Source organism: Sphaerodactylus townsendi, linkage group LG05 (genome assembly GCF_021028975.2).
Source record: "Sphaerodactylus townsendi isolate TG3544 linkage group LG05, MPM_Stown_v2.3, whole genome shotgun sequence".
Lineage (NCBI taxonomy): Eukaryota > Metazoa > Chordata > Lepidosauria > Squamata > Sphaerodactylidae > Sphaerodactylus > Sphaerodactylus townsendi.
In genome coordinates, this window is record NC_059429.1 from 123,328,930 (window position 1) to 123,353,533 (window position 24,604).

A 24,604-nucleotide genomic window follows, 5' to 3' on the forward strand; every position below is an offset into this window, starting at 1 on the left:
TGGAGCTCCACAGTGATACCACATGGGGCCCGGGCCGAGAACGTGGGGCGCAGAGGACGCCGGGGGGCAACACACCTCGATGGCATCGAGAGCCGGGAATTCCAATCCTCCACCTGCTCATCGAGTGTGCCGCCGCAGGTTCAGGATCCCGCGAGCATTCAGGAAAACCAATTGGATCCATAAGTCTCCGCGGGCGGCATAAAATCAGCCCGCCGCCTCAGACAGGGTTGGCGCTGCAGGTCCATCCCCAACCTTCAGGGCAAAATGGTCGGACCATGGCACTCTATCTATAGAGGATACCACCAAGTCAATCCCCTCAACCGAAGACTCAAATCCAGCGCGGTGACCAGCCTCATGGAGTGGGGCCAGGAGTTTCACTAAGGAGAGGCCTAGTGTCGCCATGGATGACAATTCAGGTCCACACGGGCTGCCGCGACAGTGAGGCGCAGGTATCGACATTACGGACGCTGAAGTCACCCAGGACAATAAGTCGAGGGAACCGGCAACGCCCAGTCAGCCACCACCTTCCAGTAACCGTGGCAGGCCGTCTCCCCAGGTGCGCTTAGGCTTAATCCGGTACACCAAAAAGGGACGGGCCAACCTCTCCAAGGCCAATCCATGACTTAGGTCGACACATCTCCATGCCGGTGATCTCCGGGGCAGGGACAGCCCTGAAGGGAATTGGATCACGGATGAACATCGCCACACCGCTCGCCCCGGCCCTGAGTTCGAAAGCCCGGTGAAGACATCGCCAAACCTGGTGGCGCTGACATCAGCCCAAGGCGCATCGGCCCCACCTGCCACGCATTCCAGGTTTCGGGTGATGCAAGCTAGTGTCCATCTGTTGATCTCCTCGAGATAGTCCCCGAGAACTGGCGGTCTTATTATTGATGGACCTGGCATTGAACAACACCAGGGACGCAAGCAGGGTATTTCCTTCTGAACCCAACCACTCTCATTCCTCGATAGGACGGAGGTCAGAAGGCGAGCGAGCATAACCATATCTCGTCCGTCTTCTATCATAAGGCCGCCGCCTACCGTCATAATTACCCCGTCCCATTAACACTGGAATCCCTGGCCCCATGAGTGGTGCCCCCATCCCTCTATCTCCCCGCTACCAAATCACCCAGAACTCCACAACACGTGGGCCCAGGCTAGCCACTGATTCCACTAAAATTACTATGATTAAATTACTATCCACTAAAATTATGATTAAAGAGGACTTGACTTGGGGCATACAGACTGCCGCGGTGGTTAAGAAGGCCCAGCAAAGACTGTACTATCTGAGACTTTTAAGGAAACAACAACTGAATGGAAAATTCCTGGTGTCCTTTTACCACTGTGCTATAGAGAGTGTCTTAACCTACTGCATCTGTGTATGGTTCTCCAGTTGTACAGTGGCAGATAGGAAGGCGCTCCAAAGGGTGATCACTACTGCACAGAGGATTATTGGCTGCTCTCTCCCCTCCTTGGAAGCTACTTCCCTTATAATCTCCTCGGAGCCTAAAGCTAAGCCCAAAAATATTCTGAGAGACCCGCCTCATCCAGCACACTCTTTTTTTGAACTCCTGTTACCATCCGGGCAGAGACGCATAGCAGGCTCCTATCAAAACTTAGGACAAAGAGAGGCTTAGAGACAGCTTCTACTCTAGAGCTGTGGCTATGCTAAACTCCGCGGCTTCGTGTTGATGTGTTTGGGGCTGTGTAGGGATGGGTGGAGGAAGGGGAAAGTGAGGATGGGGTATGAGTCTGAAATTGTGTGCATCGAGGAAAGCTGCTGTAAATTTCGTTGTGCGTGCACAATGACAATAAATGCTCATGCTTATGCTTAAAAATTGCTGATGTGCCAAAGGGGATTTGTTTGCATGGCAGAAGACCTGGAAGGGGGGCATTGAAATGTCCATTTTAACATGACTGATGATGCCCATTTTTTTGCTTTTTAATTTTAAATAGTGAAAAGGATGGAGGAAGGAGAGTCTCCTCTAGTCTTATTTTGTTGCTTGACAGGACACCCCCCCCCCAAAAAAATTTTTTTTATTGCACTTTTGCATTTTGTGTGTGTGAAAAATAGGGGACGTTCGGCTTTCAAAAAAGGAAATCTGGGGCTTATCGCAGCCTGTATGTAAACACACAAAGCCTTAATATTCATAAGCGCTCCAAGTCCTGCTTTTATCTCACTCTGATTCTTAGATAGGCATGTAATCCCTCTCCTCCCAGTTTATATATCCTTCATAATCTGATGTAAAGCTTCCAGGGAAACCTACATCGGACAGCCATAATTTCAAATGGGCTGAGCCCTGGGATTGCACACAGCAGGTCGCGGAGGTCTTTGATTGGGAGATAAGCTCCGAGCGCCAGTCAGCGTGTGCCGTCTGAGACTGCAGAAAAGCAGGTTCGTCTCGGTAAAAAGGTTCCGGGAACTGGATTCTGGGGAAAGCCTGGGAAGCAGAAACTGTCTGGATCAAATTCTGATTCCAGTCAACGACGTATGAGAACAAACACGGGGCTGCCGTTAAAAACGGTAGTCTCGTGCCGACTTCACGTTGCTTAATACTACTGCCCCCTACAGTTTGCAGATATTCTGCCCCTGTAGGCAGTAGCTATAGAGGGAGGGAGGATATGTGCAAGGGAATGTGGGACAGGACTTTTTCAGTGTTGGCCCCCAGACACCAGTCTGGCCCCCAGACACCTTTTGCTGGCTTTTAAACAGAATGCCAAAACAGTCCAATTCCAGAAGACTTTAGATCAGAGGCTTGGCTGGCCCAAACTGCGCCGGGTGCGCAGTGTGTTTTTTCCGCCCCCCGTCCCGTGGCACCTCCCCCTGCGGCACCTCCCCCCGCAGAACACACACCCCGCCCCCTTCCCACACTTACCTATGTTCCTTTTCTATTTCTAGTACTTTTTGAGGCTGAAAAAGCGGCCTCTTCACAGTTCAGGGAAAAAAAACTGCCTGATGAACTATACTCCCCAGGAGACCTTGTGAGCCCCAAGTTCTCCTGGGAACTGTAGTTCCTCAGGCAGTTTTTAGCCTGAACTGTAAATAGGCTGCTTTTTTCAGCCTCAAAAAGTACTAAAAACAGAGAAAAGGAACGTAGGTAAGTGTGGGAAGGGGGGGGCGGTATGTGTGTGCCGTGGGGTGTGTGTGTACTGCGGGGATGTGGGGAAAAGGGGGAGGGGCCGGGGGATTTTCCGCCCCCAGGCGTGCGCCCGGTGCACGATGCACCCCCCTCGCCATCCCCTTGGCGCTCCGCCACTGCTTTAGATGGATAATGGAGTAAATAAAGGGGACTGGTGTTTTCTGGAGGAATGATCCATTGCTGGTCTTGTGGTCTGTTAGTACCACTGTGCTTTTTGTAGTTTGCCCTTTTAAACAGTTCAACTTGATTCTTATTGTCTAATTTTACCCATTTTACAGTATTGTTATTTTTGTAGTAAGAGGACTTGTGGATCTGCTGAGATGAAAGGCAAAAGAGGGTTAACAACTAACAGTGTAATCCTGGGCAGAGTTACTCCCATCTAATTCCATTAAAACCAGTGGTCCTAGACCAGGGCATAGCTGCACCCCTGCCCCAACTCCCCATGCAGTTTGGGTCAGAGGTGCAGTTAAATGCCAGCATGTGGGGCTTGACCCAGCCCCAATATCCAGGTGGCGGTTGGGAGTAAGGCCCACCGGGCTCACCCCACCCCCATCTTTATGTGAAGATTGGGAGCAGAAAGGGCCTGTTTTGATTCTAACAAAGTGACACAGAAATCAGGGGCCACCTTAAGGCTAACAAAAGTTTATTCCAGCATCAGCTTTTGTGAGCCGGAACTCACTTTGTCAGATACTTATGGGAAAGACAATGGTTTTATATGGACTTCTATGACCAATACACCTAAAGGAGGAGGAGGACAGAAGGAATCGTAGCAAAGCAATACCTGTTGCAAATTCTGTGAAAGGGATTCCTCCTAAATCTTTTAGAAGTCAGCTGTGAGTTTATTTATTTATTTATTTATAATTACATTTGTATACCGCCCCATCCCCTGAGTTAACTTTATTCTGGAGAAGAGGTTTGGTCATTGCTGGCCAGTTCGCAAGAGGTAACTTCTGTGCTTGCCTTTATCTGCCAACGTCTGCAGATAACTTTAAAAATGAATCAGAGCTGTGCAAAAGATAATCAAAAGCTGCCACGTTCATCCTATGCAGGCATATGGTCAGCAGACCTGATTTCTCTCCGTGTAGTGGTTAAGAGCAGGTGGATTTTAATTTGGAGAAACTGGTTTGATTCCCTGCTCCTCCACCTGAATGGCAGAGGCTTATCGGGTGAACCAGATGTGTTTCTGCACTCCTACACTCCTGCTGGGTGGCCTTGGGCTAGTCACGGTTCTTCGGAACTCTCTCAGCCCCACCTACCTCAGAAGGGGTCTGTTCCGGGGATAGGAAGGAAAAGGAGTTTGTAGGCCACCTTGAGTCTCCTTCAGGTAGGATATAAATCCAAACTACTACTACTCCTCTTCCTCCCCCTCCTCTTCTTCTTCTCTCTATCTCACTCACACACACATTCACACGTAGAAGAAGAAGAAGAAGAAGAAGAAGAAGAAGAAGAAGAAGAAGAAGAAGAAGAAGAGTTTGGATTTATATCCCCCCTTTCTCTCCTGCAGGAGACTCAAAGGGGCTGACAATCTCCTTGCCCTTCCCCCCTCACAACAAACACCCTGTGAGGTGGGTGGGGCTGAGAGAGCTCCGAGAAGCTGTGACTAGCCCAAGGTCACCCAGCTGGCATGTGTGGGAGTGCACAGGCTAATCTGAATTCCCCAGAGAAGCCTCCACAGCTCAGGCGTCAGAGCTGGGAATCAAACCCGGTTCCTCCAGATTAGATACACGAGCTCTTAACCTCCTACGCCACTGCTGCAACTTCATCCTTTTATCTGTCGTGCATGGGATAATGAAATCCCTCTCCATTCTGAAATCTGACCTGCAGGTGATAATGGGACATCATCTAACACTGGTGACAGAACTTTGATCCCACCTCAAGCACAACAATTTTCACTGAAGTCAGTTCACATGTTTTTAACATGCATTTAACATGTATTTAAAAACATATCCATGTTTTTAACATGTATTTAAATTTTATTAATACTTAAAACACTTACAAAAGCAAAGAAAATAAAAAGATCACAAACTATTAAAAAGTACACTCAAGGACGTCTAATTTCATCTGCATCGAATGCGAACAGTAAAAATGTACACCTCTTGCTCTTTGAGCACCTACTTAAAATTCAAACTTAATAGCCACTATTGATGATTAAAATACTTTTCTTTAAGTCTTATAATAACAATCCACTGATCTTCAAAACCACTTATCACAATTTCACTTTCGTCTGTTTTAACCCAACTAATCGGTCAGTGGCTCCCGATTGTCACACATTCAGTGTATTGACAAGAAGTATGTTTTGTGGAGACATGAAGCATCTGTCTGTAGCCCGTTCACATGTCAGTTATCCTTTGATGTTACCATCACATGGAGTAGGGCCATCAAGTGTACATTTACGTGTCCACTGGTCTGTGTCCTGGATCGACCCTTAATCAAATGCTGCGAGTGTTTAGAGCTCCTAAACAAACGGGTTTCTCTTGCCCCTTTGTGTGAGGTGCGGTGCCCTTTTTGCCGGTGTGCAGAGCACCTCTTGGGTGGGTGGACAGATGGGTTGTTTGGGGGTCCTGAGAACACCATACAAATGGGGCATTTCACCAGGTGGGGGCAAATAGCCTTAACAAGCACACTGTGGTGTTTCTGTGCAGACTCAAGGCAAACTTGAGAATTACGAGTTTGACTGGAATTGCAATGTGCTGTGGGAAGACCTCTCTTTGGGCACAATGGGGGTAAGAGTGCAAACCAGGATGTTCCTGGCTCTGATCTCACTACTGGCATGATGATGATGATGATGATGATGATGATGATGATGATGATGATGATGATGATGATGATGATGATGATGATGATGGTGGTGGTGGTGGTGGTGGTGGTGATGAAGAAGAAGAAGAAGAGGAGGAGGAGGAGGAGGAGGAGTTTGGATTTATATCCCCCCTTTCTCTCCTGCAGGAGACTCAAAGGGACTTACAATCTCCTTGCCCTTCCCCCCTCACAACAAACACCCTGTGAGGTGGGTGGGGCTGAGAGAGCTCCAAGAAGCTGTGACTAGCCCAAGGTCACCCAGCTGGCGAATGTGGGAGTGTACAGGCTAATCTGAATTCCCCAGATAAGCCTCCACAGCTCAGGCGGCAGAGCTGGGAATCAAACCCGGTTCCCTTCCAGGATTAGGGATTAAGCAAGGGCACCTGGTGCTCCCCTTTAACCCTCCCACGCTGCCTACTTACCGTGCGTCTCTAGTGGGATGGCAACTGCTCCTTCTCAGTTGTAGCTCCCCCCCATGTTATAGTGACCAGCTTACAAGGATGTTGTAAAGATAACTGGGAAAAAAATAGATGGGAAGAAGTGTTTTAATACCCTTTTTATTAATGGTTCCGATATTAAGAACTACAAAGGGAAGAGAGTCTGCAAAAGTGCCCCTTGCTGCCTTCCCCTGTGACTGAAGGCCATTGATGCACGTCATTTGGGGACCCTCTGGAGTCAGCACAGGGCGCTGCAGAGGGAAGGAGGAGACTGGATGCTAGTTAAAGCCGAGCCATCTTCCTTTTCTATCATCAGTCACAGTCTACTTTCTTTTCTTTTCTTGCTGACTGATGATGCCCCCATAAGGTTTTCAAGGCGAGCTACGTTTAGAAGAGGCCATTGCCTACCTCTGAGCAGAGACCCTGGAATTCCTTGCTGTTCTCCAATCCAAATACTTCACAGGGTTGACCCTACCTAGCAGCTGAGATCTAATGAGACCAGGCTTGCCTGGGTTATCCAGGTCAGAGCATCATCATCTACTACCATTGTATTATTTACTTCTGTAGTAGCAGTAGCAGTCTCTCCTGCCTACGCTATTATTATTATCATCAGCTATAACACTATTTGCCATTGCTACGGGTAGTAGTAGTAGTAGTAGTGGTAGTAGTAGTAGTAGCAGCAGCAGCAGCAGCTCCTTCCTACCTCCATCTGCCTAGTACATCAACCTGGGATAAACTGTGGCTTTGCCAGGCACTTTTAAAATAACCCCTTTAACAACTCATTCCTGCTTTCCCATCCTTCACGTTAGCCTCACTGGCAAGTTTTTTTCCCGACCAGAAAAAAAAAGAAAAGAGAGGAAAAGGGGGAAAGGTCTTTCTCCTGAGCCCCGCTTCCTTCGAGCCCCGGGGAAGACCACAGCCAATTCTGGCCAAGGCCACCTATTTACGTTTCCCTCCTCTGTCTTCCCTTCCCTCTCTATCAGCGCCACCCCGGGGGCTTTGTGATCTGCAAACCGCCCTGAACGCCTGGGCGGAGGTATTGCTCCACGCCCATCGCGAGCGATTCCCTTGGCGGGGCGGCGCTCATCCGAACGCTGGGAATCAATCCCGAGGCGGCGCGAGTTAAAAGGGGCGGTGTCGCTCGCTGGTGGGGCCGGGGATGCTCGGAGGAAAGCTCCACTCGCACGCGGCGGCTGCAGGCAGGCGGGTTCGCGAGCGGAGCTGTCCGTGCTGAAATCTAGGAAGCGCCCGCAAAGACAAGCAGGGATGACTCCTCCAGAAATCTAACCAGAGTCTCTGGAACTGAAACCCAGGGGGGAAAAATACGGTTTTGCAACAGGGGTTTTTAAAAGTCCGGAGTAGCCGCGTCTGCAATGAACTGGCATCTCCTCCTGCGAGCAGAGAGGAATGTGTGTTAGTGGGACAGTCTGGCCAGGAAGGGACATCTGCTAGCTAGAGGAAGACTTCTCTCTCTCAGGGAGACAGGCGCTGCCCTCTGGGATGGCACAGAGATCTCGGAGTTGATCGGACCTCCAAGCCAACTTTTTTTTGTTTTCTTTTCAACAAAAGTGGACTTTTGTGGACAAAGGACAATGGTGCAAAACGTCATCTTGGTTTTCTTCCGCAGGAGACTGAGCCAAAGACCTGCTGTTGAAGAGCTAGAAAGAAGAAATATCTTGAAACGTAAGTCCTTTTATAAAATATTTTTTTCTGAGTCGCAATTCCTCCTTTTCCGTCTCGTGTATTTTTTTTTTTTTGCATGCTTCAAGGGAAGAATTTATCTTCCTTATTTGAGCAAAGGTACAGGAGCGATGAAATTTCTCCCTCTTGCCTGTTTTTCTGTTTCTAAGGAACTGCTAGTATCTTAGGTAATCTAACATTAATTCTTAAAATTGATCTTTTCTCCTAGATTAGACTTAAATAGTGCACATTTCACATTAACCCAATCCTTACCAGTAGCAGACACGTCTACTGTAATGGGTAAAGTGTTTCCAAACTCTGCATCTGGTTGACTTTCATTGGTGCACGACATCATAACTATTTACATTTTGTAAATTCCCATTTTACAGGAGGGAAACTGAGGCTGGGAGCCAGTCACTTGGTACATTCTGAGTCCATAGCAGAAATGAGTTGTGGGGTCATCTATTCCACCCTAAGCAGATCTACACTCATTGGCCTCAAAAGAAGGACACGGCATGCCCTCTAATTCCAGAACTAATTTAGGAAAGTGAAAAGTATTCACCTACCTTTATCTTGGGGAACTGAGGACCTGGTATAATTTTTCCTCCCTAAAGAGAATGAAAATGCACCACTAAAGCCACACTCTTATACGTCAAAAAGTGCAGCAGGCCACGCGGCCATGCGGAAGAGTGACTTCCCCAGCAAACAAATTGGTTGCACAACAGCCTGACCTTTCGAATGTCAAGTCCCAGCTGCGCATTAAAGCCACGCGAGAGGCACATTATCGTAACAGCATGTTCTTTAGCATCGCCACTCAATGTATCCTGAAGCGAAACCTCCAACAAAACTGAAAGGTTTGCTCAGGCAGCGTGCATTTTGGAAGGGCCTGTCCAAGAGTCTTGAGAAAGTTCAGCGACATCATTTGAGGTTTGGACGCTGGGGGTGTGTGTGTTTGTAAATCTGTCGGTTGACACTAAAATGGGAGGGTCCAGCTCAGACAAAAATAGGAGCCAGCATTGCAAAAAAAGAGGGTTAAAAGGTTTTAATGATGTGCCATCAGTGATTTCAGTTCTGGTTTGTGCTCGGCTGCACACTTGTTCGACATCTTATGAAATGCCTTTTCAGAAAGTGCATCGTGGATAAACTGATTTATGCATTCAAGTCCACAAGTAAAGCTACCCCCTAAAGGCCAAAGCAGGGATCACTTCCTTCTTGAACTCCCTGGAAACAATCAGAGGGAATATTTAACATGCAGAGACTTAAGGGAGTTGGTGCACAAACTTACGCACGTGAATGTGTGAGAATTCCCACTGAACTTATCAGGATTGACTTCCAATTACACTACCATTAGTTTCAAGCTGTGCATGAGCTCTCTAGCCCCCTGCCGCTGATTTCATTGCAGTCAAGGTCACTTGAACTTCCATTGAGAGCTTGCATAGCTTGGTATCTGAGCAATGTGAGCTGACAAGATGCAGGTTCAAATCTTGCATCGGCCACAAATTTGAAAGGTGGCGTTAGGTGAGCCTGAGCGTCTCTCAGATGCAACCCCAGTGTGAGGTTAATAAGGCTGCTTGTTGAAAGGATTGCCGATATAGTGCTTCATATATGTTCTCTTACCAGCAGTAGTCGCTAACCGGTAATAACATCATTTCTGGGCATGTTCCTATGAGGTTTTTTAATGGAAGATCAGCTGCAGTTGTACTGAGTGCCCCTCAGTGGCTCATATTCTTCTGCTTGGCAGCCAGTTGTGTGCATATGGGTTTTCTCTGGACAAGCCACTCTAGTGACTGCTTGGGAGACGCAGTGAGAGAAAAACCAGTTCTCTACAGAGATTTGATCCATGCCCAGCTGTCGGTGATACAAGCCCAGGAGGTGATGGGTGTACCTTGCCCAGTGATACAAGCCCAGGAGGTGATGGGTGTTCCTTGAGCATGCCTCAAATCAGCTAGTTTACTCATTGCCTAGTTTACTCATTCCTTTCTTCCTGACACTGATGTTAATCACATAGGGGAGGGGAACAAAGAAGAGGTGGGGCCAGATTCTCCTTATAGATGGGTGCCAGGCATCATTATAGTAGATCATGTTATCTCTCCATTAGAAGACAGGCATAGTGAAATGGCTGATGCAAAAAGTGGGATCTTCTGTCCCCACCTGAGGCTGCCTGATACTGAATCAGACCATTGGTCCATCAAGGTCTGTGTTGTCTACCCCAGGAGTCTGCAACCTGCGGCTCTCCAGATGTTCACGGACTGCAATTGCCATCAGCCCCTGCCAGCATGGCCAATTGGTAGTCCATGAACTTCTTGAGAGCCACAGGTTGCAGACCTCTGGTCTACCCAGACTAGCAGTGGCTCTTCAGGATTTCAGGCAGAGTTCTTTCACATCACCTGCCACTTGATTCTTTGGACAGGTAGTGCTGGAAATTGAACCTGGGACATTTTGCCTGCCAACCAAATGCTCTACCACTGAGCCACCATGACCGCTCTCAAGGCAGCGCTTGTCTCTGGCACCCACCATGTACATCAAAGTTCTTCTGCATGCCGATTGCCTTTGGTAGCCTTCCTACTCTTGAAATAATGAGCTGAGTGTAGGGCAGACTGGTGATAGAGGAACTGGTTTAAACCAGACGGGAACTGAGTGAAGGGAAAAGACCTTCATTCCAGCTCAAGGTTCTAGGATGTCATTTACAGATGAAGCAACTCCATCCATTTGGGATTCCTCTAGATTTACTCTGGGAATCTTTTTGCTGAACAGAATTGCCTTTCCTTTTCACAATGCCCAAATTTCAGTGCCTTTGCAACAAAGCGGGATGTAGTAGTTAAGAATGGTGAACTCTAATCTGGAGAACTGGGTTTGATTCCCCACTCCACCACATGAGCTTCAAGCCATGCATGAGCTTTCCAGATCCCTGCCATTGATTTCAGCGGCAGACTGTAACCTGGAGAACCAGATTTGATTCCCCACTCCTTCACATAAATCCTGCTGGGTGTCCTTGGGTTAGTCACAGTTCTCTCGGAACTCTCTCAGCCCCACCTATCTCACAAGGTGTCGGTTCTTGGGAAGGGAAGGGAAGAAGTTTGTAAGCCACCTTGAGTCTCCTTGCTGGAGAGAAAGGAGGGTGTACAGCCAAACTCTTCCTCTACTAGCAGTGATCCTTTTTGTGCGTCTTGTTGGATAACAAGCATCAATTAAAGTTCTTAAAGAGTAATTCCTAAAACAATCTCTGGGCCAGGAAAGACTGTTGCCGGCGTCCTTGCCAGACAGTACTGGCTCTGGAGTGTCCGCGCCGATCTGCAGCGGCTCCTTACATTTTTAAACCCCGAGTTGGCTTCTTCCCAGACGAGTGCTGATGGAGGGCTTCCCATCGATTTCAGAGACAGCAGATTGGGAGCTCTTCCCAGTGCAAATAAATCTGCTAAAAATGGAACTCTCACAAGCTTGCAGGATTGGCTCATGGTGCGCTTTCGATGCTAAGAATACAAACCAATGGGAATGAGCGCATCCTCAAGGTTGTCTCCTGTATCAATTAACTCATCTCTGTGCACTTCTTACAAGGGCCATGTAGGCACAGGTCTGCAGTGGTCACTAAGTTACAACAGCATTCCAGGATTTCGCTCTTTTTCTCGCTCGCCCTCTTTCTTTTCTCCCCCGTTGCTTTGCCCTCTGCGATATCCGCTTTGTCTGGACTGATTGCAGGCATGCGGTTCTCTCTAGCCTGTAGAGAAAGTAAGTTTTGGCCCAGCACTCTTCTGATTACAGCCACTATTCCTTGGCAACAGCGGCATTGTGTTCTTTTATGCACTGACTACAAAATGTCTCGCAGCGCTTGTGCAAATCACTACTTGGAAATTGCCTGGCACACCAGGAAGTAAGTTTGTGTCCTTTGCACAAAAGCAGCAGCAACAACAGCAAAGCCCCTTCTGATGACAACCCACAAAAGGTTCATGTGGTATAACAATACTCTAAAATTATTTAAGTGCATTTTTGAACTTGGAGAGCTGAGTGCTGGTTTCCCTGGGATCTTTGCTGCAAGGACAACTGTGAACACAATTTTATTCTTTTTTAAAAAAATCAAGACCCTTTGGCAGGCGGATGTCTGAGGGGTATTTGTTCCCCTTATGCTGTGGAGCACCAGTGGTGTAACGGTTAAGGGCAGGTGCATTCTAATCTGGAGGAACCGGGTTTGATTCCCAGCTCTGCCGCCTGAGCTGTGGAGGCTTATCTGGAGAATTCAGATTAGCCTGTGCACTCCCACACATGCCAGCTGGGTGACCTTGGGCTAGTCACAGCTCTTCTGAGCTCTCTCAGCCCCACCCACCTCACAGGGTGTTTGTTGTGAGGGGGGAAGGGCAAGGAGATTGTAAACCCCTTTGAGTCTCCTACAGGAGAGAAAGGGGGATATAAATCCAACTCTTCTCCTCCTCCTCCACCTCCTCCTCCTCCTCCTCCTCCATGGTGTAAGTTTAGGGTTAGGGTAAACGACTCTAAACGATTCCGTTCTTTAAAGGGTTAAAAACTCTTAAATCTTTTTGATGATTACTTTGGGAAATGGTGTTTATCCCACTTCCCCAGTTTAGCTCAGGGTGGCTTCCATTAAGTGTGTCCGTTAGAAGTAGCTGTTTTTGAGATGTGGCAACCCCAGTATGTTGGATTCAAATGAACAATTAAAAAAAACACATCTTCCAGCATTCATTTGGTATCTTGCCATGGGAAAAACCATGAACCAACAGTGCCCCTGTGATAAAGGATCTCCAAGCAGCAGCCAAAGCAATTGGGGAGCAGATTGAATGGTACAGGTGCTGTGCCCAGGAAGAAACCGTAAGTAATCTAGACAGGTACACACTCCATTGACCCAGCAACAGGAGGAGTTCAAGAGCCCTGCTGGATCAGAGCAGTGGTCCACCTTGCCCTGTTGCACCATATTGGCCAGTGAGTTGGTCCTCCCGATGTTGCCTCCTAGCAATGGGGTGTGGATGACCCCTTAACTCATCATAGCCAGTAAGCCACTGACGGATCTGTTCTCCATGAATGTCTAACCCATTTTTAAAGGCCATAATAGACAATATCTTTGCCTTGCACAGAGCTTTTCTGAACCCTGAGGAGTCTCAAAGTGGCTTACAAACCCCTTCCCTTCCTCTTCCCCCAACAGATCCCTTGTGAGGTAGATAGGGTTGAGAGAGTTCTGAGAGAACTGTGACTGGCCCAAGGTGACCCAGCAGGCTTCATGTGTAAGAGTGGGAAAACAATCCTGGTTCACTGGCTTGGAATCAACTACTCCACACTGGTACAGGCGCTGTGGTCAGAAAGAACCATCAGTGATCTGAATAGGAATAAACTCCATTGCTCCAGTAACGGGATACGTTTAAGATCAGACCAATGGTCCTTTTACTATCAGTGGTCCTTCTAACCAAGCATCCTGTTGCACATATTGGCCAATGAGTTGCCCTGTAGGGCCAACCAGCACAAAGGACATAGTTGCCAAGGCACTCCTGATTTTGCCTCCTAGCACTGGGATGTGGATGATCCCTAAATTCATCGTGGCCAGTAGCCCTTGGGGGACCAGTTCTTCATGAATGCCTAAGCCCCTTTTAAAAGCCGTAGTAGATGATGTCTTTGGCTTGCACAGACTGTCTCCAGAAAGTCCTTCTGTACAGTAGCTCAGCACAATCACCACTGGATCCAAGTCTTCCATTGTTTTGGCAGTTGTGGCTGGTAAGAAGTGTCTGCTACATCTCCAGCAATGGTACCTTTGAAATGGAGCGGGAAATGGATTTGGAAGTTTAAGAGAGCCAGTGTGGTGTCCTGGTTAAGACCAGAGATCCCTAATCTGAAGAACCAGGTTAGATTCCCCACTTCTCCATGTTGAGTGGCGGACTCTTATCTGGTGAATTGGGTTTGTTTTCCCCTCCACAAGAAACCTGTGGGGAGACCTTGGGCAAGTCACAGTTCTTTCTGAACTCTCTCAGCCCCACCTACCTCACAAGGTGTCTGTTGGGGGGAGAGGAAGGAAAGGTGTTGTAAGCTGCTTTGAGACGTCTTACAGGAGAGAAAAGTGGGATATAAAACCAACTCTTTTCCCTCCTTTTCCTTGGTGGCTTTCAGAGAACAGCATAGTTCCAATTGAGGCAGTTTCGCTTCTATTAGAATGCAACTGTTTCTATCTTAATCAGTCAGTTGTCTGAGTGTCAGAGCTAATTTAGAAACGTTACCAAGAGAAGGGGTGTGAAATTATGCTCTTGGGTCCAGCGCTGTAGATTTGGTGGAGGTGTTTCATTAAGACTGATCAGCCCAGAGCTGGATTTGTGAATAATTGATTGATCCAAGGGCAGTCTCAGCAATCCTGCTATTATGGAACTCTAGTTTTCCCCAGTAAGAGTGTAATGTTGTGATATTATAAAGCAAGGTTGTAAGGAAGTAGGGACATTCCTCCATCAGCAAAGACTAATTGCTTGATCCACATTATCTTTCAAGCCCTTAATGGTTGGGAGAAATCAAGCTGTTACTCCAGATCAGTCCGTTCAGACAAAAAAGAGTGGATTCATACATTGGAACCATTTTGCTGTGGTTGAGTCCCATGCTGTGGTAATAGTGGTTGGCTCATGTGAGACAGACTGAATACATGGGAAATCCATGCATCAACACTACATCTTTTTCATGGCCAGTGACAATAACCCATGCGATTGGAGCTGCAAGAAATCCCACCTTGGTGGAGTTTGTCTGAATTGCTTTGATAAGGAAACCCTTTGATAAGGAAATTTGAACTGGGGTTAGACCAGAGCCATAGCAAAGGGGAGCTGCGCCCGGGGCACGTGTGTGCCCTGTGCCCCTGCCACGCCCATGTTCCGGAATGCCCTTGGAATTTCCCCATCCCGCTGCATGCCTGGTGCAAGACGCCGCCCCCCTCTGCCCCCTGGGCGCTATGCCACTGGGTCAGACTTATTTTTAACCCTTAGGCACTGAGACCCCTAATGGTGGAATGCCTTAAGCATGTGCAGAAAGCATTCCCCAGACTTACAACTAATTCCATGTATGGGGGCGGGAGGTTGGAGGCAGGAGTTCAGAACATAAGAAGAACCCTGTGGGATCAGGCCAGTGGTCCATCTGGTCTAGCATCCTGCCTCACACGGGGCCAACCAGTTCCTCAGGAGGTCCACTGACAAGAGCATAGAGCAGTGGTGGCAAACCTTTGGCACTCCAGATGTTATGGACTACAATTCCCATCAGCCCCTGCCAATTGGCCATGCTGGCAGGGGCTGATGGGAATTGTAGTCCATAACATCTGGAGAGCCAAAAGGTTTGCCATCACGGCCATAGAGACTGAGGTCTTCCTCTGTTGTTGTCTCCTGGCACTGGGATTCAGACTGCCCTGAACACGGAGTCTGACGTCACAACAGAGCAGAAGCTCCATCTGTTCTCATTTTTAATAACCCCCCTCCCCCCCGCACACAGATTCCTACCCATTTGAGGAACAATGTAGATCGGGTTTGCTTATCTTTCCTAGGCAACAAAAAGATCAGACCAAATAGGGGGTTATTTCTGCTTAGAAGGAGAATGCTGATTCCCCCAAGTTAGCATTTTTGTAAAAAAAAAATCTTATCGGCATGTCTTTTGTCCTATCTGTTTGCCCATCTGAGACCACCTCTGCAGAAATCAGCACCTTTGCTGACGTTTTTGTTCCTTAAATAGAATTACAATCCAGTGAGATGCAATGCGTGTGTGGGTATGCCACGCCGTCTGGCACGCTGATTGTCAAGGCTGCGAAGATTTCAGGCTCTCCTCAGTTACAGCGTGCCGCTTTCAGCTACTATCCTTCTATAAATAGCTCCATGTGGCTGCCTTTTTAGAAACGTTCTGCAGACAGCAAAAATACAGAACCCAGTTCTAAAAATATCCAGCTCCCTTCCCCCCCACCCCCCCTTCAAGCAGCATCTTCAGCGGCTGTTGGCTTAATGTTGTATGCAAAAATCATGCCTTTGATGCATTGCAGAAAATACCGCCAGTTGGGTGGGATTGCCATTTACAAAGCAAAATTGCCCCCGCTGTTCCCCACTTTTCAAGATTGTGAATGATTTCCCCCCCTCCCCAGATTTCCAGCTCCTTCTAGGTCACGGGCGCATGTCTTAATTTAGTAACGTGTAGCCCTTGAAATAGAAAAATCCATTAACTCGTATCCCGGGGCTAAGGATATATTTCACACAACATTACAGCACTCCCGTCTATTTTTAGCTCCGACATGTAGGAGTTATCACAGCTTGAATACTAATGGTTACAGCACAGGAAAGCAAGCAGGCTTAGGTGAGACGAGAGCATCGCTTTGCGGAGAGAGGAGGGGAACAAAGGAAACCCTCCAAAAGACATCAAGGATCTATATTAAGATTGGCACCATGAGAATAGTAGGAGGCAGAGGAATGTGTGGGCGCAGAGGCTGGCTATTGTTATAAATTAATCAACAAAATTACGGGAGGTTGGCAGAGTAAGAGTATGAGGAACGTGCGTTCCCTGAAGCAGCTGCTATACGATGTTCCAGCTTGTAAGGGCAGCACGGATGACTCAGACAGAGATGTGGCATCACAAAGCGATCATTTAGACTTCTAAAAGTCTATCGATTTTCCTTCTAAAAAAAGAAAAAGGAAGGAACGCCCCTCATTTTCCTAACAGAGGCACCGGATTGGCCGCTTTATGTTTGTGGAAGCCCGCTTTCGCCGGTCATCGGCGCGAAGTCCTAAGATTGGCTTCAGTGTGCCACCGGTGTGTGATGCTCTTGGCAGAACCCCAGGCAAGGTGGGCAGAGAGCAGAGGCAGAATAGGAGCCTGCAGAGTGGGTCTTCATGAGGAAAGTCATCTCTCTCTTCATCTTTTCTGCAGAAAGGAATGACCAAACTGAACAGGAAGAAAGGAGGGAGATAAAGCAGAGGCTGACCAGAAAGGTAAGAGTGCTCCAGGTTTCCGCCGTTTTGATGACATGCTGCACACGTGCCTCATAAGAAAGGTCCTACAGAAAACATAGGATTCCTTTTGAGCTTGATTAGAACAAGTGGCTAGTTGTCCCGGCGTGCTAGTTGATAACAGTGGTAGGTCACCTGCATGTGACACCCCCCAACCTGAAGAACCTTTTGAAGAAAGTATCGGAGATCATAGGGGTCAATCCGGTAATAGTTAATTCCCACACTCTTGCTTTCAGTGAGATTTAGACAGTGATTTTTTTTTGTCTGGACTATGCCCCATGTTTTGTATATAGTCTTGACACACGATCCAGTTTCAGACAGTCACAGGTGGAGCAAACTCCAGAGAAATCATACCTGCCCCAAACTTGAATAGGTCTACAGCTGGGACATTGCTGAACATGTCCCAAGTTCACAAGCTGTGCAGATAATTTAATTATTTAATAATAGTGTATAACCACTGTTTAATACCTAAAGCCAATAAAGGTTATTGTGTGTGTGATAAGCTGTGCAGATCTCTGCAGTGAGGTTCTGGCAAAAAATAATAATCATGTTTGCAGTAGAGATGCTTCAGGGAAACTGAGGCAAGATTGCCTCAGCTGCAATCTGTTGAACATGTTTCCCAAGCAGCAGGGGCGTACCGTCCAGGGGGACAAATTGGGTCAAGTGTCCCTGGACTGTGGCCATTTAGTCACGTGGGGGGGGGAGAAAATCACCCCACACCCCTCCTCCTTCCCCCCAGGTCCATACACTGGCTTCAAGACCTGGTGCAAAAAAACATTGTTTGGTTTTGGTGGGGGAGGGCGGCCGCCCAAATGGGGGGAGGGGTGGAGAACTCAGATTTTGCACTGGGCTACATTTCCCCTAGATACGTCTCAGCCAAGCAGTCCCCTTATATAGGACTGGAAATTCTGTGGCAGTAGCAAGATCCAGTATGACAGGTTGAAGATCTGCGTGCAGCTAACTGGCCATCATTTGCCTTTGCACGGCTATTCTTTGCTGAAGCGCAGCTGTAATAGACAGATCCTTCTTCCATGTTTGTGAGAGGTCTGAAGCCAGCTGTCCATCTGCTGAGCAACACGTGCATTTCTATACGACGTTCTTCAGCATGAGTGATTTCCCATCAGGTGTTAGCCCTGATGCTGTAACGTGCTCATTTGCGGATCTCCCTTGCTGAGAGTCTCTGTGCATGCATCTGAGGACTGTGGATTTGGTGTTCTTTATGCAGCTCTGCATCCTTTTGCAAGCAGCTCTGGAGCTGGCCAACTGCTGCAGAGTTCAGGGAAAGGATCTGCAGAGCTTGGACATTGCAAATAGCAAGTCCAGCTCTGTGCTGTAGCAGGCTCCTGGTAATCTGAGAGTCATTGCTAAGAACACCTCTCTGAAAGAATTTCACTCATTCCTTAAGGAGAACTTTGTAGATATACTGTATGTAGTTTGGCAGTACAGATGAACTATATTTGCAGCTTAGAACAACATCCAAGCGTTTGACCAGATAAGATTATTTCTAAACACATCTCAAAGCTTCATTCATAGCAAAGAAATAGACCAGAAAAGGACATTATTCCTCACTCATGTTTGAAGCTGTGAAGAAAGCTTCAAGTGATGAAAAGCCTTAGAATCTCAGCAGCAGTAAGGTCTCAAGAGCTACGACAGAGTTCTCCTCATTCCTTTCTGCTGTTATGAGTTCAGGAAGAGTCCAGGTCCTTTCAGAAAGAATATGAGTGAGCAGGTGCAGATCAGCATCACTGAGAGAAGGTGATGACTGTTCTGGGAACTCCCAATTTACACAGATACCCGAAGACTTTTGGCACATTCATATGCTGCTATGTGAACAAGGGCTCAGAATACAGCTGCATGCATTGTTAACAGGCAAGACAAATGCACTCTATGTAAAACCATGTCAACTTGCCTACTATTGACCGATCCACCACTTTTCTGGTATAAAAAGTAACTTGTGTCTTGGAGGTGTGTATTAATTGAAACCTCTTGAACACCATTGAACAGATGCACAGCCTCTGCCCTCAGAGGTGTATTCTGATACGCTCCCAGTTGGGAACTAGTTTATAATGCAACAAGTGACCTACATAGAGAAGCTGGCTTTTTGTGTGTAGACAGGAGATTATAGAGAGAGGATGACACTGGAGCACAACCTTAGAGTAAAGATAACCCTAAAGATACTCGCAAGTGCCCCGCCACTCCAAGCTTGGCACTGCCTATCTCCCTCCCCACCTCTCAGAGAGCTGGATCCAGCACTTGAAAAGCTAATTCATTCCTCACCTCCTCCAACTCTCCTTTTGTAGAGCGTGGCTAAGCCTTGATCTGATTTTATTGACTCTGCAACGCCAAAAAGAAGGGAGGGGGTCACTACTGACCCATGGGGGTGACATCACATCCCAATGCTTACTAGGCAAACTATGGCCCCCTCCGCACACACAAAATAATGCATTTTCAAACCACTTTCACAACTGTTTGCAAGTGGATTTTGCTATTCCGCACAGCTTCAAAGAGCACTGAAAGCAGTTTGAAAGTGCATTATTCTGCATGTGCGGAATGAGCCTATGTTAATGGGGCGGTTTGCTGTTGCCTTCCCCAGTCATCTACACTTCACACACACACAGCAAGCTGGATATTCACTTAACCAATCTTGGAAGAATGAAAGGCTGAGTCAACTTTGAGCCAGCTAATTGAAACCAACTTCTGTCAGGATCGAACTCAGGTAACGAGCAAAGCTTTGGCTTCAGTATTGCAGCTTCCCACTCTGCCACGGGGCTCCTAAATCTTGAGTAAACAGTTGTATAACTTTAACACCGCATAGGGTTTCATCAATTTCAATGGCTTAAACTGCCTACAGTCATCACAAAGGCAAAATGCAGGTGTTCTCAAAATGCCCTTTTGTCATCCCTGTAATATTCACGTGGGTTTTTCTTTTTTCTTTCTTTCAAGCTTAATCAAAGACCCACAGTCGATGAATTAAGAGACAGAAAAATTTTGATACGATTCAGCGATTATGTGGAAGTGGCAAAAGCACAGGATTACGATAGACGAGCAGACAAGCCATGGACAAGACTCTCAGCAGCAGATAAGGTAGGCTTCCGTTTTATGGTCATTACTGGGTTCACAGTTACATCCTTTTTCAACATAATGGGATCTGCCAATTACATGCAAAAAGAAAAAAAGTAATATCTTGTTACTCTAACACCGTGGTGGCGAACCTTTGGCACTCCAGATGTTATGGACTACAATTCCCATCAGCCCCTGCCAGTGAGGAGCACTGGTGTTCCAGAATTCGTCAGAGGACGCTCGATGAGAGCTTCTGTAATGGTGAAAGAGCTCAGCCGCATTTGTGGAATTGCCCTGGTCAAGTGCACCTTAGAACGTAGCCCCTGGGGTCTCTGGAACACGCTGAGATGTCATACACAGCATTCCAGAGAATATGAGTCCGTACGGGATGGCTTCTCTGACTGCAGAAACTTTGAAAACCAGAGCAGTAAGGAGACAGATTAAAGGCTGCAAAATGTGTATCAGCCCTGGCACGAACAGGTAGTCAGGTATCCATGGAAAGTAGACAGAAATGCCACACCCTAGTCTTTGAGGTTTTGCATTTTATTGGGTCCCTCTGGCAAAGGTTCTTCTTAAATACCACACGAGCAGAATTTAATCTGTTGAGCGCAGGAAGATTGGGAGAAAAGGCTAGCTTGCTACAAGGTACTATTTCAGGGCCGTTGCGAAACAGAAACTTTTGTGGGAAGAAACCAACCAACCTTAAAGTTCCGGATCCAGTAACATGGGCACGTTGCAGCTGGAACAGCACATGCATAACAGCAAATCACATCGATGACCAGTTGAGGGACAAGGAGAAAGAAGAGGACGGAATGCAATTTCCCCAGTTTATCTTCCTTAACAGTTCTGTTTCTGATGGAGCTAGACAGGTGCAGCCTGGCTGCCACGAGTCATTGGGGAGTCAGGCACACGCATATCCTCCCATTTGTACATGCAATTTCCTATGCAGGTAGGAGGACGCACATAATAGCCTTCTTCCACTCCCTTATGGCCGCAGACTGAACTGGAGCAAAAATATCTGCCGGGAAGATTTACCTCTAACAAACGGACCAGTTTTGCAAGCGAGTTTGCCAGTTAGTTTAGAATTGGCCGCAGTGGCTATTGTTCCAGAGCAGGCAATCCCACCGAGTGCCAGGGCAGGCTTCAACATTGCCAGCACAGCACCAATCCAAGGGCAAAACTGGGGATAATTTATTCATTGCTTTTCTTTCTTCAGCTGGGAAACATTTAAAACATGAGCACTGAAATATACTCCGTCGTGATACTTCTAGGTGCCAATTTTTGCAGCATTTTAGAGAGATACTTTGAGGGGTTTTTTTTAACAACACTGTAATCTTTTCTGGAAGTAGAGTATCTGATTAAATGTGATTTACTGTTTTGTTTTGCAGTTTTAGTTGACAGTAGTTCTTGTATATTTTATATTGTTTTAATGATTTTTTAAAAAAATGACAGTTTGTTTTAGAAAAATCACACCAACAATAAAACAAAAGATCTGTAGCAAAGCAGATTATATATGCACAGGAGAACTAATTGCTCTAAAGGACATTTGCATGCATACAGCTCGAGGGGAAGGAGGCAGAACATTTATGTGGCTTTCTTTTCATTCTGCAAACTGCCACATGCCACAATTAATGCTCGTTTCTGCCCCATGAAGTTGCTTCTCCAAGCTTGCAGATGGCACAAATGGAGTTCTGTTGAGCATTTTTAATAATGCCAGGTAATAGGTAGCCAAGGGAACTTGAGCTATATTCCATCTGCTTAAAACAGAAGGGCAAGACTCATCCTGATCTGGAAGATTACCGATGAGGAGTTTGGGATGCTTTCAGAATTGAAAGCCGGGGCATTTAACTGAAATCCTGTAGGCCATCTCTGGGAAATACATTCATCCCTACAGGTAGCAAATATTTGATCCTTTCAGGCTATGCAGAAAAGGTCCATTTCACTTTCCTGGAGGAATCGGAAGTCATTTTCCGAGCGGTGAGCCTGAACACATGTTGAGATGATGACCTATGAACTGAGAGGAGCAAGTAGAATTTCTTGAGGCTGGAGAGGAGGTAGACGTGTACTTGTTTCACGTTGTCAGGTCTTGACTTAAGAGGTGTGCTCAGTTTACTGTGCCATTCCTAGCAAGCTGCCAGAAGCATTTGCAAAAGGGCGCCTTAATAAACTCAGACTGAGATGCTTGGAAGCACAGCCATGTGCTCATTTCAGTCTGAGAGCCAAACTACATGTTACTGTTTCCCAGATCCAACCTGCGTTGCTCACAGCCAAACAGCAGGTGCAGGGAATGGCTCCTCCCACCTCTCCATAAGGAGAGCCCAAATGGACTTAGAATGGCATCACAGAAGGGGAGGGTGCTGCTCCCCCGAGCTGTTTTCTCTTGCTGGGTGGAGCCTTTCTAAACCCATTTGGGTTCTCCTCTTTTTGGGGTGGGGGAGCTGTTCCCCCCAGGGAACACGAGTTAAGTCCAGGGGACCTGGACCCAACTCTTTAAAAACAGTTGTGTGCAGTTTGGTCCCAATCCCAGAGATGTTTGGACTCTCTGGGTGCAACAGCTGACCCTTTAGTCTTTCTCACTGCTATGACTCTATACTGAAGAGGAAAACTACACTATATCTGTCTGGGCTTTTAAAATAACTTTTGTGCTAATTTTCAACAATTGACTAACCTGGTTTTCATGTGTATTTTCTAGGCAGCCATCCGCAAAGAGCTAAATGAATACAAAAGTAACGAAATGGAAGTGCATGCATCGAGCAAGCATTTGACAAGGTCAGTTTCCCAGAATGTTTTGTCCCCACCATCTACCAAAAAAATTACCTTCAGGTCCTGAGTCTGCAGCATCTTTTATCCCTGCGCAGAAGTAATGTGTGCAGGCAAGGCTTTACTTGGAGGAAAACACAGAGTTAACACCTGCATCATCTGAGAATAGCATCCCCTGGCTACAGTATAATTTGTTAGGAAGTCCTTACCTATTTCAACGCAGACCTACGAAAGAGTTCACACATGACATTCGAAACCCTGTAAGGACAGGCACAGAAGCACAGAATATACTGTAGAGAAAGCGGGATATGTGATTTAAGGCACGCACATACTTAACGTCAAAATGTAAGCATCCAACTGTGCATGTATAGTTCCCTCCCCACTAAAGCATTTACATTCTGCACTTGCTTCTTCACTGAAAGGATTAAAGAGGCTTTCAAAAATACACCAAACATAGGATAGTAAGACACCAGATGTTAGAAACTAATATTTAAAACAGCCATCATTCAAAACATTATACTACCGTGTTTCTCCGAAAATAAGACAGTGTCTTATATTAATTTTTGCTCCCAGAGATGCACTGTGTCTTATTTTCAGGGGATGTCTTATTTTTCTGCTCCACAGCTGCATTGCTTTGGTGTTCTGTTCGACGGGCATGCTTCTAACCAAAAACTTTGCTACGTCTTACTTTCGGGGGATGTTTTATATTTCACACTTCAGCAAAACCTCTACTACGTCTTATTCTCAGGGGATGTCTTATTTTAGGAGAAACAGGGTATGCATACATTCTGGTCAGATTCACAGGAGTAGTAAAATGCAGTGGCCAAAGACTGAGGAGAAAGAATTCTCAGGTCTGCGGGCTTCGTGTGTACAAATGGGGAAACAAATCCAGTTCACCAAGTTAGAGTCGGCCACTCATGTGGAGTAGGGAATAAGACCCGGTTCTCCAGGTTAGAGGCCACTACTCCATGCTGGCTCTTTGCAGGTGAAGTGAGGAATCTTCTGTGAAGTCACTGCCCCCACCCCAAACTAGCTAGAAATAAGAAGAATGTTTCAAACAAGTTCTGTGCACCATGCTAATATTTTCAAACATCACCCCTTTTCATTCTGCAGAACAAAAACCCTTGCTAACTGTCCTTTCCTTCTCCTTTTGACCTTCAGATTCCACAGGCCATAGAGATTTTCTTCCAAGAAGAATTTGTCTACTTTTTTGATACCACTACTGAACATGCATCGGGGAAAGTTTGAAAGTCTTTCCTTGAGGTTCAATCTACGACAAGCTGTTTAATGCACAAGGAGGACTCTGCAGGTGAAATCTCTGCAGCATACACACTGAACGGGGAGGAGCAACCAGAGGACCGCCTTCGCCAGGGAGCTGAAACACCTGCGGATTGGGAGGACCTGCTGAAAAATGACGGGCGTCCAGCTGATCGAAAGGAACCCTCTGCTCTCCTTGACTACTTGTTTTAAACTGTATTGCAACATATCTTGGGAACGGAGATTATGTGCATGTACAGCCTTTACCATTCCAAGGCCTCTGACATAACGGACACAGCACATGGTCATTCAGTATTATCATGGTGACAAGACATTTGGAACTTATCACAGTTAATTTGTATAAAAAAAAAACACTTAAGTTTCATGTTCTACAAATGATTTCCTATATTATGATTTCATTCCTTTTTTATATATATGTCTAACAAAAACACAGCTGCGGCATTTTTTTTGGACTCCTGTTTATTTCCCTTCCCCCCCCCCTTTTAATTAAACGATTACTTACTGCAGAAAA

The 24,604-nt window shown here is 46.7% G+C and overlaps 1 protein-coding gene across 8 annotated transcripts in view; it reads left to right on the plus strand.

Moving 5' to 3' along the window:
- Positions 1-24,604, plus strand: part of PHACTR3 (phosphatase and actin regulator 3) — a 295,584-nt gene extending 270,980 nt beyond the window's left edge. For all 8 annotated transcript variants that reach the window (XM_048498148.1, XM_048498144.1, XM_048498146.1 and 5 more), the window contains 5 exons: positions 7,998-8,053; positions 16,916-16,977; positions 19,939-20,079; positions 22,748-22,824; positions 23,977-24,604. In XM_048498148.1, the coding sequence (XP_048354105.1) occupies positions 7,998-8,053; positions 16,916-16,977; positions 19,939-20,079; positions 22,748-22,824; positions 23,977-23,992 (352 nt within the window). In that variant the 3' untranslated portion in view covers positions 23,993-24,604. The remainder of the gene's footprint in view (positions 1-7,997; positions 8,054-16,915; positions 16,978-19,938; positions 20,080-22,747; positions 22,825-23,976) is intronic.